We start from the raw sequence: 18,267 nt of genomic DNA on the forward strand, positions 1-18,267 counted from the left end.
ACAATATTTCTCAATTACTCCCTATAACTTGGTAAGAGATAAGAATAACTCCAAGTCACCAAACCTGTAAAATTCATGTTGTCGATTTTCATGACTTTCTCAAGAATGTTATGAGCTGCTCTTTACTTCCATGAGTATGTGGGCATCTTAGTTAACAGGAAAAGTATTTCTAGGCATCAAGGTAGGAGAAAAAAAGAAGAAGAAAACAAAAAGCTTAAATATGCAAGCTGAAAGTACTCCAAATACCTACAAACAAGAACAGGATTTGTAACCATCAGACCATTGAAGCCAATCTTGTGATTTTTTGATGGCTTGTGCTTGATCCTGTTTGGAAATCCATCAAAGCCATTGTTACAATTGACAGTCCCTTGTGAAAATAAGTGGAATTCATTGCTTAAACCCATCTGAGGTGTTGTGGAGTGTATGAGACATCTGCAGGGGCTGGCAGACTTGAGTTAAGATATCTATCCAGATCTGTGCTCCTCCAGAGCAGTGGCTTTAGGCCAAGTCGGTACCCTGCAATGTCTGAAATGATACTAGACAGCTTCCGATAAGAAGCAGAATCCCACCCCAACAGCTTTCCGAGTGAGAAAAACTTGCTTGCTCACAGTCCCGAGCAGTGCTGTTAGCTACCAACTTCAGCATCTCCGAGTACGCTCCACTGCCATTCAGTGCGGTGACTGTCAGCATAAAAAATAAAGGAATTAAAAGGACTTCCCCCTTCTATACCCCCAGGAAAAGGAGAGGCGTTCAAGGAAAATGTAAACACAGTGCTCAGTCACCCTTGCCACCACCACAGGCCAGTGCCTGGTTGGTCCTGTGACCCTCAAAGGAGTGACCTACCAGGCAGGCACCACCCTGAGTGGTTTTGTGACTTGGACAATTGGAATAAGGAGGGCACTCACCAGAATTTGTTTTCCTTACAAGTAGTATCCAAATTCAGCTCCTTGCAGAGGAGAGGGGCAGGGCATCCTTTGTGCAGTGGCTTTCCTAGATCATAAAGCCACGTGTACTTACATTGCATAAGCAGTTCACACCAATATCTCCCTTTCAGATTTCTGAGTGTTGTTTTTTTTTTTTTTTTTCTCCCGTAGCAGAAGGTATTTTCATAAAACAACATGTAATTTATTTTCTGCTGTTTCTGTGGGTTCTGTAATTACTGAACTAGACGAATAAGAAGTTAGAAGGCATTTCTGTAATTTATTCATTCACAGATAATTTGACTATGTAGCCTGTACCTATCACAATTTGCTCAAATACACTCCGTTCCAGAAATAGTAACTGCTTTGATGCAGCAGCTGAGATGGTATTCCACCCCCCTTCCCTTCCCCGCCCCGCACAAGAGCAATAAAAATCATCATGATCCATCTGAAAAGCCCTCAGAACTGTCAATTATATGACATTAAAAAGGGAGGTTACTCGAAAAAGGGCTTGGCTAGAGAAATGATTGCAGGCATAAAGAGCATGGTATGCATGTGATCAGATGCCAAGGAAGGTTTTCAGCAATTCAAGGCATATTTTTGGGTCCCACGAATTCATGCAATGAATGCCTCTAGCAGAAGACTCAATACGGACTACGTTCACGCTGTCAAACAACCATGCCCACAAATCCCTTTTCCTTCATCATCCACAATACAGAAAATGTCGTGTTGTTCCTGGGCTTTCTTCTGGAGCGAAACAGCTCTTTCTGAAACAAACCCCAGCTGCTGCTTTGGTAACTTGCTCAACAGACGCTCCCAAAATGCAGCATGGACAAGGCTGAACCAGTTTTGGCTTCCTCCACTGTATACAAACATGCAAAACTATCCCAGCAGGCTCTGACCCCTCAAATGTCACATACCCTTTTGTTTCATGCTATTAATTCCAGTGGGCCAAGAAAAGAAAAAAAAAAAAAAAAAGAAGAAGAAAAAGAAGAAAAAAAAAAGGCTTAGATTGCTTTAGACCTTTGAACTGAAAAACAAACAAAACCATACTGAAAATAATAATTATGCCTTGTGGCCATGGCAGCACCGTGTGAGGCCGGAGGAGATGCACAGCCAAACGCAGTGAGCGTGGACCTGGCCAGGCTGCTCTGGAGAAGGCTGATGTTAAGCAGCGCGATGCCCCTGGGGCAAGGGGACTGCTCTCTGCAGGGAGGCAGCGTTTGGCACCAAAGCGGTGGCCCTGGTCTGTGCGTGTGGGCATGCCAGGCTGCTGAGACACAACCCGCGGCCAGCTGCCTTGTGGAGAATACCAAAGGTCTCTAAAGTCTCTTGGTTCATTTTGGAGGCCCTAAAAATTATCTGAAGGAGGGACACTGCACGCAGAGAAGTACAAATCCACTGGTTTGGTGGGGCGGCCCAAAGCTCGTGCCTCCCACAAGAGCTTCTCCAGTGCTTTGCAAGTGCCCAAGTTGCCAAGAAACAGAGCAATTTTTAGACAAGAAAATCAGCACGTCCTGACCCTCCCTGGCTGCTGACAGCTGTCCAGAAAGTCACTGCAGGTTGAGGTTTAGCACAAGACAGTGTAAACAGACAGGGTTTCCGCTCTTCAACCTTTAGGAGGTGAATTTGAATTGTTTGCTGCTGCTGCTCCACAATGCCCTCTAACTCTCCAATCCTCTAGCTCTGCCAGGCATCACCGTGTGTGTTCTCCATCCCACATGCTTGCTCTCAGCAGGCTTCTGGCTTAGTACCTTCGTGATACATCCAAATTGACTGGTTGACCTGGTGGTTTTCCACATCACTTGCGACCTTGGACTCCTTTCAAGCCAGCCCCGTGCTGATGCAATGTATGCAACCTTGTGACACAAATCCTTCGTGATTCGGCATGCTTCTAAGGGAGCGGGAACCGCTATTTCTTTTCTTTCAAGCATTTGAAAAATGGATCAGAGGAGATCGTGTCAAGAAACCATGGAGCTGCAAACCAGCGGGTTTTATCCCTTCTCTGCCTCTAAGCTTGCTGTGTGATCTCCTGGGCATGTAATTCCTCTGCAGTGCTGCTTTCCCAGGAAGAACGAGTACCTAACAGGGATGACCTGTCAGTACGAAACCCTCCGAGATGTGGGCATGACAAGAGGACGGGGAATAATGTGCTGACGGTCCTCCCTGGTGGTTACCCATCTGTGAGCCACCCTGGCAGGCCTGTGTAGGCAGAAAGGGCACGAAATGACTGTCTGGGGCTAAAATCCATGCCCAAACCTCTGCTCTGAGCAGGGTGCATGCAGTGGGCATGGATATTGGTACTGCGGTCGGTGGTACCCACTGGTCAGTGGGTACGCGGCCTGCAGCAGGAGAAGAGCACAGGCTCCCTCACCAAATGTCTGTGTGTGTGATTAACCAGGGAATTGTACTTAACAGGTAGTTTATTGAACATTCAATTAAGTAAAAAAATAAAATTAAAAAAAATAATAATAAATTACAAGCTTTTAAAAGACTACCTCCACTTTCTTTTGGCCATTTTTGTTGCCCCATCTTGTCAGAGTCACGTCCCACGAAAGGAAAGGCCCGACTCGTCTCTCACTTTAAAATGCTTCTTTTTATTTCAGTGGTTGTACATTGGGTGAATGAATTTAACGTCACAACAGAAATAGAATGGCTATTTAACAGACCACTAGTAGTTATATGCTGGAAAAGAGCAAATGGAGGGGTTTCTCGAACGGTTACCGAAGTATTCATTGTAAGCATTGTCAATTATACTGTATGAGAGAGGCAAACAAAAAGGTATTTTGGTGAGGTGCTGTATCGTTTGAAGAAAATAAACACTGAGGCATCTCAAGTAACTTGAAACTATGCCTCAGCTACAGTATTCACTGTCTCTGTGTTGGCCCATCTCATGGTTCTTTTGGGGGGGGTTTATTTGTGTGTTTTTTGTGTGTTTTTTTATTTTTTTTTAATTAAACAAAGCATTTAAAATTTAACCATTTTCATTAGACTTTTTTTAAAATATAAACAAAGTTTTGGCAAATAATATTTATACAGAAAAATAGTTTTAGATCTTCCCAAATTTTGAAATAGTCTATAAAATTACTTTATAAATAAATAAAATGCAGAATCTGTTGTACACGTATTTGCACATCTCTGTAATTGCCTCCTTACTGTTAGCATAGGTTTGTACTTGTACAGTTTTTAGGAATATTACAAAGTCATAAAGTCGGAAAGTGGATCTCTTATTAAAAATACATTTTCTCTTTTTGTCTGTCAGTTTATCTGGATGAAAGACCTGATGTATCTGAAGCTTCGTCATCCATGGGCAAAAAATAGTAGTATTGGATTAATTGTAAAAAACATAGAATAACAGTTATTTTGAAACATAAAAAGTTCACACAAAACAATGTCTTGAAGAGTTATCTACATAAAATATTTAAACAACATGGATAATTTACCATTTAGTATTGTACAATAAGCTACCCAAATGCCTAAATTAACTATTATAAAAAAATAAAAACAACTTTGACAGATATAGGCAAGTTGCAGTGTCAACTACCTAGTTATAATGACTGAGAAAGTCTACAAATATTAGTGTTTTAATAGTATATAATGGTGATACCTTAACTGCTAAATAACAAGTTAAGATACATTATTTTTCCACAAATTAAAACTAACGCAACGTTACAAGCACTATGTTAATTTTACAATCGAATTGTGATTATTTTTTTCTGTCGGATGATCAAATCTCCAGCTTTATATATAAATAGATAGTAATTAGACATTGGACAAACAAGATTTAGCCTGGAAAATAATTTCCAAGACAAATAATTATATGGTTAGTGCCTTCAGTCGTTCAGAACAGGCAGTGCTGCCAAAGTTTAAAATAGTTTACAATCAATCTGAAGAGGTTAAGTTAAAATACTGCAATCACTAATAATGTCCACATAGAAAACTTATGCTGCAAACAATTATACATAATATCCACTTATAACAGCTGTCTTGTTTTTTAAACAATAATTTAAAAACTATGTAATTTCTGTGATACATGTGCAACATATAAAATGTGAAATATGAAATATTTGGTACAATAGTGCTTGAAACAAATCTCAAATCAAACAAATGAAATTTTAATTATACATATATAATTACCTTGTAAATCAACAAAGTATTTAAAAAAGTAAACAACATTAAAATCTGCTTCATCCATATATATGTATGTATGTATATATAATATGTATATAATTGTATTAAAGATATCTTCATACTTTTGTGACATAAAATATGTTTTTAAAGAAAAACAATTAAAAGAACTATTTTTTCTCCATTCTAATCTGGTTACAATCTTATAATCCAATTTAAAAAAATGCAAATACAGTAATGATTTATTAAACTGAATCTCATTCTACATTCTTAGTGTTCAGTTAATAACCTAGATTAAAGTCACTTATGAAGTCTCAGTGACTAAACTGAATTTTAATTAAATTAGAGTATCATACAAATCTCTTCACCTACATCCTTCTTCTTCTCCTTTTCCTTTGTTAGTTTGGTCTTTTCGTTTGATTTTTTTTTACATTTATAGAAGTTACTTCTTAAGAGCTTGGATCTTTTTGGTAATGTGACTATGAGTTTGAGAGATTATTCGCTTCCGGTAAGATTGACTGTTGGCATCAGGCTCACTTTCATCAAGTCTGATGTGACAAAATTTAGGCACTTCTGCAAAGTTTCTTTTAAAAACATTATAAATATACTCGTAAAATAATATTTTCAAGACTTTGTTCTTTTGGGGATTGAAAGGGGTATGAAGTTCATACTGTGCAAAATTTTTAACTTTTTTTTTTTTTTTTCCTGCTATTCTGCTATGACTCAAATGCAACTTCTCCATACAAGTCAAACACCAACTATGTGCATCTAAAGAATTTGTGCTTTACTTTGGATTTCTGGCTAAAAATTTCAGACTGGCAGGGTGATGTGCAGGATACCGGGCTTTGTTTCACTTCCTTTGTCTTGGAGTTAACTTGCTGCGGGAGCAAAACCAAGATTTTTTAACCAAGAAGAAAAACCCCAATCGTAATTTGGGTTAAAATTAAACCTGCAACTGGCATAAGTTTTTAGCCAATACAAATTAATTATTGCTGAGCTTGAAAGATTCATGACCGCTGAATCTCTCAAGACTAACTTAATTGGACCATTTCCATTAGGTATAGTTATGGAGAAAAGACAATATTTGCAAGAATTAAACTATGTTTTTAAAAATCTTCAAAACTAAATGTTACCCTTTATGTCTTGAAACATCACAGCTGGTATCAGGTAGTTAACTATTTTAGGTCGGAGTATAGTAAGCATACCATATTTAATATTCATATATGACATAGCAGCACTAGCTTTTTAGAGTTTGTGATTTGTCCGTAAGAACAAATTCTTTACTTAGCATGCAGTTTGTGGCAATTCTAGAGAGGAGGAGACAGGATAGTATGTACAGTAGCCGTGCTTGGCCATCCGCAGGGAGGCTTCTTGACACTCCGTCCCATTCCTGCTGATTACTTCAGGATTATCTGTGGAGAGAAAGGAAAAGTGTGATGGGGCTTCCAGGTGGCACTTCAAAGAGCAGGTCACCGGCACGGGTGGCACCAGTCTGACTAAATCCACCTTGTACAAGACGGCCTCCCGTATCCTTACCGCTGGGCGGGAGGCCTGTGCGCATCACAAACCTCTTCGTCATGTCCTCCAGTGTGTGAGGACACATAAAGGGGACGTTTTAGGTATCAAAATGTCAGAGGGGGGCCACGCCAGCCGGAGGGCACCCTGCGAGGTGCCCCTGCCTCCCCGGCTTGGTGCCTCGTGAGGAGGCTGGGGAGGGCATCGGGGCCTGCTGCCCTTCGGCAGCCCCCATCCCCAGTCAGGAACAGCAAGGGGCAGAGGTGGAGGCAGGGCCACTCACCGCTATCAAGCCAAAAAAAAATAAAATAATATAAATATTTATGTGTGTACTGGGCTGGATGTTTTATACGAGCTAAAGTGCCTTTTTAATGTGTTTTTAGCGACTGCTAATTTCCTAACAAGTTATCTTCGGGTCAGTGAGCCGAGAGCTTCTTCATGCTTCCTCACAGCAGGAGGTCCAGGGGGATGGTCGTCATGGCATCTCTGCGCGCCCAGCTGGTCACTAACCTCGCTGGTTTGCCTCCACCGTGCCTGAAACTAAGGGTGAGGCAACCATTTTGCAGCTGCAAGCTCTCTTGCTTCCAGTGCTGCGGTGGCTGAATGCAGGATGTGCCCAGCACTCTTCCAAGATGTGAAGGCAGCTGACTCAGCCAGCTGGCTGTTTTGGGAAATGACCTGGATTTCCATCACCTGCCATATAAATGGCTATCAGTGGAAGGGATGTCAGAGACAAGGGGTGTGATGTTTTACCGTGCCGTTGCTAATCTGTACTCCAGGCCTAAGCGCAAGTCAAGGGATTGGAGTGCATCGCTTGCTCTTCCTGTTTAATTTGGCACTTGACACATTTCTGAGCTGTATTTGTAGGTAGTATGCAAGGCAGGCATGACAGCACTTTGACCTACTTGTGTATTATGCAGACAGACCGCTGCTCAATGCAATATTTATTTTAAAAGGGAAAGAAAAAAATAAAAAAGAGATGTTTTGAAAATAACTTCAGCAACATACTACCTCTGACATACAGAAAAGAAACACGCTCAGTGCTGCCTGGAAGGCACTTGCTGTAGGCACCCCCCAGACCACCTCGAACGCACCTCACAACCCCTGCACCAGCAATGAGGGCTTCACTTTAGGTACAGCACCTAAAGCCGTAGCCCCCTCCATCACTACGTGCTCTCTGTACTCAGCTCCCTGACCCCGTATGACTTGCTGGCATGCCTAAAAGTAATCTTTGATTGCCACTGATAATCCGGTGACACTCGAAGCCCCATTGTAATGATCCTGTACAAACACCTGCCGGCTCCAAGGGGCGGAACATCTAAATACACCATTCATACAACAAGGACATATATTTTTAATGACTTCCACTCATTGTGGGTTTGTTGGCTTATCGTCTATCTTCTGTTTCCTTTTGTAATAACAAAGAAATACCTTTGCTGAAATAATAAAGCCCTGCCTGTGATAATCCTGGTCCATCTACAGCACTGCGATTTGGCAGGGAGTACAAAGAACAGAGCCATGCTGGAAATAAGAGGTGACCAACATTATCAGCACTGGTATTTTTAGCATGTTACAGCCCAACATGTCAATGTAATTAATAAAGCAGCTTTATCTATACTGGGTTAGCCATAATCACACAAATGTGTTTAAGGGATCCTAATGTCAGTTTTAATGGAACATAACCTGAAATCTACTCAGTTAAAAAAAAAAAAAAGATTTCAGATAATGCAGCTGCCTACCTCTCCTGACAATTTTTGAGGGGATAGGACTTGCATTTTTCTATAACTTTTTACTCCTTGTTTCAGAAATACTCAGAGAAAGGATAGAGAGAGATCATTGCGATTTGTAGCGAGATGTCCTGAAAGGTCAAACAAGCCTGATGCTCCCAGCTCCTCCAAAATATGGGACAGAAGAGGCTATAACTTGGGAGAAGGGCTGGGCTGTCCCTGACACTGACCTGGGTGCAATTCACAGGGGGCTCTCAGCAGCATGAAAGAGCAGGGACCCCTCCCCTGCACCACTCAGGCGAGCAGCAAAGACCAGGTGAGGGCTTCCACCATCGCCTCCCTACTCCTGCCATTTCTCCCCGTCTCTCAACACTCAGGAAACAGCAAAGATGAGGCGGGCACTTTCCTTTTGTGGCCTGCTTATGTGGTGGTGGGTGCAGGAGGAGCAGACGGCAGCTGGAGCCCTCCCCACCACGCTCCTCTGCAGCCCGTTCCCACCACATCTTCCTCGTCGCCCCGCCATGCACGCAGGGGATGTAACTAGGGCATGTTGCACCTTGGCTATTTCTAGTGCACGTAGGAGTCCTCCTAGGAAAAAACCTCAAGTCTCTCCTTCAGAAGAAGCTTCTCCAGCCCAGGGAGGCAGAACAGAGGAGCTACATTTCTTTTTTAACCTCAGCCACAAAGTGTAAAATGCATCCCATAGTCTTTAATTATATCTTCACACCCTATTTCTCCAAAGATATCACAACTCCACCACAGCTACATACACGTGTAGCAGCTTCTGCAACTGTTTTTTTATTCTTCCTTTTTTTTTTTTTTTTTTTTTCACTGTGTCTGACGGAGAAACATAAAATGCTATGCTACTTTACATGGAAAATACACTGTGAACCTCTCCCGTTTAATCTACAAACGAAGTAATAAACTGTGATGGAACATGTAAGCTATCTAAGTCTGCATCACTGCTAATTGCTCCATGCTAATTGCACGCTGAAAAAGAAGGAATTGCACAGACCACACCAACCAAAGGACATCCCTGCAAACACTTATTACAGTCTCTACTCCCTCATTACTTGCAAAGAGGTCCAGGAGCCTTCATGCTCTCTGTTTGAAGGATTACGTCTCTCATGTGCACATCCACATGACTCATTACATTGGCTGTGATACTATTATTTTCATTAAACTTCACAGCAATGTGATATAGTGCGTCTGGCCATAGTAAGTGTAAACAACAATAAAACCCCTGAAAAATAAGGCTACACAATGAGCGTGTTTGTGTGTGTGCGTGCCACGCTCCATGCACAAAGGTCGACAAGCCAAGCATGGGAAAGCAAATTCTCATGGATAAGACATATCAATGTCTGCAGGGTTGGGTACAGACATGCCAGAAAACAGACTTTGTGTGACCGCAGTAACAGAGCTAATAGGAACACTATTTCTAGCAGAAGCAGAATGGCCTGGCACTTACAATCTGGAATAGTAATGCACAGAAGATTTAATAATAGCAAAGGGCATTTTTTTTTCTGAGGCAATTGCAGACATAGAGTACTCTCTCCATTGCCTTCTCACTTGGTACCTGCTTGAAGTGCCAGAAAGATTGCCTCTCTGTAGAATAAAATCACTAACACAGCACCACTGTTAGCTACTAGACATCACTGAAATGAGTATATACATAGAGTGAAGCTAAATTTCTGCTTTCTGACTGCCAGGAAGGGTTTGCTTTTCCAAATTTGTCAGCTGTAAAAAGCACCTTTTTCACCTCTGAAATGTCAAGACTTCCTTTCTCTCTTTTCTATCCGAGCACGGCTCTTTTAAATGTTGACAGCCCTTCGGGAGCTCTGAATGGCCACAGCGCTCATTGAGCCCACTGCGCAATACAGAGGATCCACAAATTCAGCCAGGACAACCCTGGTTACTCCCAAGGGTGACACATTCCTGCCGTGTGGTCCAGGGGAATAGCAACCAGGAGATAAGTTACTGCCACTGGTCTCTGTTTTGCACCAAACTGCTGGCCTACAGCTCCATGTCAGCCGGCAGTTCCCTCAGGACCCCACAAAGAAGGCTGTGATGGGTTATTGTTTCAAGATTTACGGGGTAAAACTGAGAATTTGTTTTAAATTAAGGCGGCAATTCCACCTTTGTGAACTCTTTTCTGACCCCTAGTTTATTTTGTGCACTGTCTCACTTGGCATGGCTCACATAATCACCTGAATTCTCTAGAACTACCACTGGGTACTACTGATTTCATGCATACAACTCATGAAACTCCTCGGCATGTTGTTTCCAGCTCTGGATTTCTCATAAAATGACGAATACAGAAAATTTACCTTTCTGTGCGATTTCAGAGCACAAGAATCTTGTTCAATTTAGAGACCTGTCACCGTGGATCAGCTGGAAAACACGACTTTGCATCTGTCTCCAAGATTTCTAAGAAGTTTTGAAGCAATTTCTCCAAGTTACGCTTTGCTCTGTAAGCGTTAATACTTTCTATGGTGGGATTTAAGATCATACTTGACCTCCACATTGCAAAGTGTTTATCCTTCTAAAAATGAACTCGCAATGTAGTAACATTTTTAGACTACTCCGCCTTTAGTTTTTAGAGCAATGCAGCATGAGGAGTTCTTTGTAGACAAGACTCATCTCAGAGGATTTCAGACACGGCAAGCCTCAGCTGGTCACCCTGTTTTACATCTTGCTAGCCTACCTCAGGCAACTTATCTTAGCATGAGACGAATTATAAACTCATGATGCTTCTTGTCCTCCACCCAATGTTAAGAGTCTGCGGCAAGCAGTTCACACTGAGGTATTTAACTCGTAGACACCTGCGTCAGGGCAGAGGACTCCCACCACAGTGACATTTTCTATTTTCATGTTTTTCACACCAGTAGCAGAATGGTCAGATATAAGTAGGGTATACATTAAAAACGACAGATATTTTCAGACAGCCTGCTCATATCAGGCTGTCTCATAAGTTCTCTCACTTTCTAAAAATAAAACTAACACCTAGTATTTCTTCCCTTTGACATGAAACCCAAGACTATTTATATTTCTCCGTGCCTTTGGGAGGTGCCACCATCTCTTTATTTTTCATTTTCTCTTAGGATGCTCTTTTGTGGTATGCGCCTTGTTCTTTGTCTTCCAAATGAATGGCTCTTTTTTTCTCAACCAAAAGTGTAAATGGATGACTTTCAGCCTGAATGGCTGAAAAGATACAGACATTTACTGAGAGCAATCCCCATCATATCAGATATGCTTGGTCACGTATAATTTTTATGTAGCCTTGTAGATGGATTTTTTTTTTTTTTTACCTCTTATTTCTCCATGGCTGCAGCAGCAGCACCTCCAGGGAGCACCAAATGGAGTCATTCAATGCCCCCCTCCAGGACTCCTCCAGGACTTCCACCAATGCTCTCCATGGGCTGTAATTCCCCGTGGGAAGTCTCTTCCCGACTTGCTGACTGGATCTCAAAGCTCTTGTCACTGTCACGAGAGCCTCTGTTCCTTGTCTCGACCAAATGCATCTATCTACACGTTGATGCATCCGTCTAACCTCAGCCTTGCCTCACTGACCTGTCCATTTCCAAGTCTATGTGTTTTACCTGATGGGATATTCACCAGACAAGTGCACAGAAAACTGCACGTTGTCACTGCCAGAATGAAACACGCAGACCACACACCCCTGCAAGCCAATTCTGTCCAGTTCCTTTGGGTAAGATAATATAGCAATGCTATTTTGGTGTGAATTCAAAGGGTCAGATATAGCAACAAACACAAGCTTTGTTCTTAGGGCTGCAGAAGGAGTAAGGAGAACATCTTATGATCTTCTCAAATCTGCATACTTAGCATATTTAGTTCCTTTTATAAGGAAAAACAGGAGTTGCCTCTTATAGATGGTAAAGATTAATTTATCATTAAAACTAGATTGCAGGGTTTTGCTCTTTTATGCCTGATTTATGCACTGTGGTGGCAAAACTTGAACTCTCTTACACTCATAGTTACTAATAGGTCTTTGAAAAAAGCAGAGGGTCAGATGTCCATGCTGAGATGAACACAACTGCTAGCGTAGTTTCACTCCAACAGGCACAAGCTGTTGGTCATCAGGGTGTTACAAAGCTGACAAAGACTTTGTCTGAACTTAGCTTTTCATGATGATCTAAAGAAAAGATCAAGGCACCTATGGGATCCCAAAGGGCTCATGGGTTCAACATTATTCATCTCGTTTAATACTCACACAGTCCCAAAAGAGAGTCCAAACCCACTGGTGCTGCCAACTTCTTAGCATGCTTATGAGCTTCGATAGGTATTTACTCAAATAATATTCTATAATATTTAAGTACAACATAATAGGTGTTTACTCACTTCAGTCAAATAGGACTAGTTGCTTTTAAAATGAAAGCAATCTGGTTTTATTTATTCTTCTTTAAAATAATTAATAATGCAGTACTTGAAATTGATCCTAAAATACTCCTAACACATTCCACCAAAATCTATTTTAACTAATCATGCAGGCAACAGACAGACTACTCAGAAAATGAGAAAATTACTGCTGTAATATTTTAGGAGCCCCCATACAGTGACTGTTTTGAATGGCCACTCAATGCTACCTTTCAGCAGACCTGAGCTACTGCAATCATCTGTGTTTTTCACTTCCTATTTTTAGGTCATTGTCCTTAGCTTCTTGATCTTTAGAAACTGTCATAATGGGCTTGCACAGAGGAACTGAGAGCACAAAGGAGTGAAAGACCAAACAAAGCTATTCAAAATCTGCACTATGGGATGTGCACATTCCTCTTGTAGGAATATGGGCACCCTTCTTCAAACCTGTGTTTTCTTCAATTCAGATTCCCTTCAAAGCAAGAGATGTTCCACTGCTACATCCAGAACTTCTCTTGAACACAGAAAGGCATCAAATTCACATTTTCTTCATCAAGCTTCCTGATGAGCCATGACACTTATAATAGGATATATTTATTTCAGTTACTGAACTTTTTGTTGGTTTTATAAAACTCACTATAGTTATCTTTGAGGCGAATTTAAAGTGCTTCCTTATTTTTTTTTCTTATCTGAATCCTCTCATATTTCCCTGTCCATGGCAGGGAGGTGGGAACTAGATGATCTTTAGAGGTTCCTTCCAACACAAACCATTCTATGATTCGACACAAACATACCTGCATATTCTTGTGTGGCACTGGACATAATATTATGCCAAAAGTGAAGGCTGTCAAAGTTAACAGACCTCTGCCTGAAGCCAAAAGACATGGCAAGTACAATAAATAAGTAAGTACCTAAGTAAGTAAATAAATAAATAAACTCGAGCAATGTTTCCGCTGCAGTTACATGGGCAGCCTCCTGCACACTCAAACCCAAAAGAATGACATTTCTGGTGTGCAAAATGCTCACCCAACAAATCGCACGCTAAGATAAAAATATGATATTAGTTTATATCAAGGGCAAATAGCTGCAGCAGCTGTAGATGTACAGACACAATTACTTCAAAGAGCAGAATCCCAAGCAAGTAGTACATCTGGAGCTCTGCACTGCACTGTCTTGTTAAAATTTTATGATGGAAAAAAACAGACTCACAAGAGCTGTGCATACATACTAAGAACAATGAGACTAACTCATTTTTTCCCCAAATGCCTACAAAATCGCTTGACCTCAGAAAAAAAATTTCCTATGTTTAAATAATAAATAGATGCCCCAAAAGACTTTTACTCAACTTGTCAAAGCATCATTTGTTGAATAATTGAAAGAAAGAGCACAAAGGAAAGTTATATTGAATATAACTCCATTGTATTAATTTCAATACTACAAAAGTTAAAACAGTCTATAACAGGAAAGGGAACTATGTCTAGATTTTTGTTATATAAAAGAAATGTTCCCCTTAGCTTAATGCTCAGGTTATGTGATACTGCCATCTAGCAGGCTACCAGGGGAAGCCAGGCTTCAGTCTCTACAGGGATGGGACAGAATTACTGAAAAAAGCAAATCGATTTTTCATTTCTTCCCACTTGTTTCTTGTGTATGAGCATGTAATATAAAACTCTGCAAGTAAGACTGCCAGAAGTCTTCATTATCTACACAGAACAGCAGTCTATCCAAACTGAAGAGACAAAAAAAGTGAAATATTAGAAGTAAAATGAAGACTTGGTTAAACTTTGCATGAGATTTAAAATAGAGTTCCTTTAAATTTTCCAAGGTAAATTTTTGCGTTTGCTTCTTTGCTGACTTACAGTTTAAGAAAACAAAGTTTTGCCATGTATTTTATAATGTCAGTTGTTTCAAGGCAATTCAAAGGGTCTTTTCTTGACACTGCTTGAGATTTGTTGTGGGTTTTAAGATTGAAAACTCTCACTTCTTGAGACTGAAAACTGTTCATTCTGAAGGTTACAGCTACTTACATGTAACTTGGTGTCTTCAGACATTATAACTTGATCGAATTGAGGCTTGTGATTTTTGAGTGTCTAGCTTGAAATAGGCAGCAGCAGTTTCAATTTGCCTTTCATACTGTGACAAGATATTCCTATTCCAATACCTTCCCTGGAGAAATTACTCTTCAATATCTTCATGTTCAATGGCAGTTTAGGAAAAAACAAATCTCCCTGCAAACCAGTAAATGCACCTGTTGCTGCTACACATCAGAAAGGAAAGAAATGGAAATTTTTAACCATTCCCCCCAAATGCATTAGGGATCAGGACTTGTTCCTGTGCCACTCTGGACACAGCCAACCCAGCCAAGTTAATCGGTCAGCCTTGAAGAGCATGATTTCAGCAGATACTCAGAGTGCAACACGCTCAGTGTTGCCCAGTTAAATTTCAAAGCTGGAGTGCTTGGAGCAGCATTTGGGAACCACCTTCACACTTTCTGGGGGCTCGTTTTGCCAGCCCGGTGTGGGCACTCAGTGCTCTTTCACATGCAGCCAGGTGAGATGTCCATCCTGCATCCCAGATGCCAAAGCTTGCTGGTACCTCCACGTAGGCTCACCAGAAGCCCAGTGCTGTTCTGCCCAGGGCTCACTCTGCAAGCATCCCTTCTGATAATGTGGCTGAGAAAAGAACCTGCTCTTCTGCCTTTGTGTTTTTTTTTTTTTTTTTTTTTTTTGACTTTTCCATGCCCAAACGACCCTTTATGCTGTTAGATCAGAATTTTTTATGGGAACATTTAACTTGGGACTTTCTGGAATTTTTAGGCCAAAACTTTCAGCCAAAAAAAAAAGCCAAAAAAATTCTAGATACCACTACTTCATAGTGACTCTCATTTGTAATGTTATATCCTGGCACTAAAAGATGCAAATAAAATCTGTTTCCCCTTCCCATCTTCCTTCTTAAAGTTTGTTTTTAAAAATCCAAACAAGGACGTTTCCAGATTTCCAACTCACTTCCCCACCATATTGTTGCTCTTCTCCTCGTTTACATGTTCAGCAGGTTTCCACAAGGAGCAAAAGGAGCAGGAGACAGAAAAAGACAGAAAAAGCCTTTTCACTCCTCAGCAGCTCTGACGACAGCCATCTGCCCCAGCAGGTGGCTTCTTGGGGTGAAATGCACAGCCTGGAGAAAACACCCTTTTTGGGGACACAGGGCTCTATTTGCAAGAGCAGCTGTCACTCCATGCTTTGCTCTATGCAGACGAAGAAATTTGCTTGCATGGGGCTGAGTAGGTGCCACAGGATATTTTGGTCTAATGGCAATCTCTCTTTTCAGGCAGCCCCACACAGATCCTGGCCAAGAGAGGTGTTTTCATGCTGTACTTCCCTGCTCCCCTCATGCCCAAGAGAGCTGAGCTCAGGGCTCCTCAAATCCCCACAAAATATTTGGCATATTAGCACAGCGTTAATGACGTTTTGAATCTGAGCAAACATTTTAATTGTTCTCTTGTTTGTGGTACTTGAATGTAACGTAACCATTTTTATTTTCGCTTCTTTGTATTTTTACAGATTTTCACAAAACTGAAGGCTACCGAACGATTTCATAATTAATATTTGCATAATTGCCACCTAATTTAGTGTGAACACTGATGCATAATTTAAAACAGCTGTGCTAGATAATCACAAGCCTTAGCATGAGACAGCCTGTTGATCTTATAATTCTTTTCAGACATGGCTTATAAGTATTTTTTTTTTTCTACTAGATATACCTTTTAATTTATCTTCTTTGGCTAAAAGTCACGTAACCAGCAGAATTGTGATTAAGTAGTATCTCTACCCAGTATTCTCTGTAATTCTCTTTTTATATGGTCAGCCTTTGGCCCATTTTCATTGCTGTAGAAAATAAAGGCTTGCTCTGTTCTGTACCAAAGTGATGTGAGCGAAACTATCTTATTTAAAGCAATTTGGAAATTGGTAATCGTCCTGTAGTAACCAACAACTAAATAAGCACTCAGTAAGCTGGAGGACACAGATGAAAACGTAATGCTGGTGTCTGAACTCCCATCGCAGTGAATGGTGTGGTACAACCTCATCGCCTGGAGATCACTTCACGTGATCATCTACTACAGGCTCAGTGCATTTGCTCACCAGGCTTTGTCTACTTTGGGCTAAGGCCTCCTCCCTGTGGTCCAGCTGCATATTCAGAAGTGGGCAGATTTGCCTGTAGGTCCTGTACGGTATCTGCCAAGCCCGTCTTGGATAACCTAGACATTCAAGGTTATCCTAGGACAATCTTAAATGTCAGTAGGCACATGTTTAGGCAAGCAAATCAAGGCCTGTGCACCTTCAGGAGGGTGAGCCAGGCTGTTCTCCAGACCGGGCTGTTAATCTTCGCTGCCTGCTACAGGCACTTCCAGCTTGCATGTAGACATGTATATTCAGATACCAACTCTTAGGTGCCCTTATTTCAGACTCAATCCTAACCTTTAATCCTTGTAGGACTCAGCAATGTGTGTTTGTAATGTAAATGAAGCAGTAGCAAGGCTTTCTACTTAGAAACTAAAGCAAAACAAACAGAAAACAACAAACCAAACTGAAAGAAAACAAAACAACCAAACAACAACAAAACCAGCTGTAAGTATGCTGGAATTATTCAAAATTGGGATTCAGTATAACATTTCTCTCAGGTAATATCAGGACAGATTGTCTTCTTTGGAGTCTCATGGCCACCTGTGAGTGAAGCTAAGTGGGGAACAGTCGATCTGCTTGCTCAGATACTATCTGGTCCACTGTCTGATCCCACTATCTACATGAGTAATAATTAAAAGTTTTGTTAAAAATATCTGAAGTGTATATTTATACAGAATTACTGTATTAGTGTTTTAAATAAGTTGCTTACATTTCTCTGACCACAGACATGCACTAGAGGGAGCTAGTACCAAACCCTTCATTTATGTTCCCTTATCTTGTTCAGTTACTCCATAGTTTTTGGAACTTTTTTGGTTCCATCCTGCAAGACAATGCTGTCAACATCCCAAAACACCTAAATTCCTTAAGCCTGAAGTAAGGTGAAGCAGCTGCAGCCTCCAGCACCATTCTGGTGGGAATTGCTGGAGCAGTTGTGAACAGGGGAAGAGGAAAAGGGGAAGGGGTGAGTTACTGAGGGCTCTCCTCTCTTGCTGCTCATGCTTCCAGACTCCTCACATTGCTCTCAAAGTCCACCTGCCTTTCTCTGGAAAACCCAAGCAGGGCAGAAGTCTACGCTTGCTCCCCTCTCATCAGTCCTGGCAGCTACAGTAAGTGGTGGGGTTCCCCTCACAAGATGCCCACATACAGTGAGTGGTGACACTGACAAATCTTGTATGAACCGAGTCAGTTATTGATCAGAACTGAGCCAAAGAGATTCTCTTCCCCTCTGAAGTACACTAAAATAAAATTATTTGGGGTTTAAAACATAATTTCTGTAATCAGGAAACACAAAAGACTCCATTTTTTTCTGTATATTCCTAACTGGGTCTCCCTGCATGTATGCATTATTATATAGCTTTTAACCCTACACAGTCTTCTCTTGTGCCTCATCCACACTCATACTGATCACAAAACACAGAGAGC

At 41.1% G+C, this 18,267-nt stretch overlaps 1 protein-coding gene across 9 annotated transcripts in view; it reads right to left on the reverse strand.

Annotated features, from left to right (window-relative positions):
- Nucleotides 1–5,719: 5,719 nt before the first annotated feature.
- MBNL2 (muscleblind like splicing regulator 2) overlaps nucleotides 5,720–18,267 on the reverse strand; it is a 106,541-nt gene continuing 93,993 nt past the window's right edge. For 5 of the 9 annotated variants that reach the window (XM_032201865.1, XM_032201902.1, XM_032201882.1 and 2 more), the window contains one exon: nucleotides 5,720–6,460. In XM_032201865.1, the coding sequence (XP_032057756.1) occupies nucleotides 6,333–6,460 (128 nt within the window). In that variant the 3' untranslated portion in view covers nucleotides 5,720–6,332. The remainder of the gene's footprint in view (nucleotides 6,461–18,267) is intronic. The other 4 variants (XM_032201929.1, XM_032201911.1, XM_032201891.1 and 1 more) reach the window with 1 other exon arrangement.

The sequence above is a fragment of the Aythya fuligula genome, chromosome 1 (genome assembly GCF_009819795.1).
Source record: "Aythya fuligula isolate bAytFul2 chromosome 1, bAytFul2.pri, whole genome shotgun sequence".
NCBI classification, from domain to species: Eukaryota; Metazoa; Chordata; class Aves; order Anseriformes; family Anatidae; genus Aythya; species Aythya fuligula.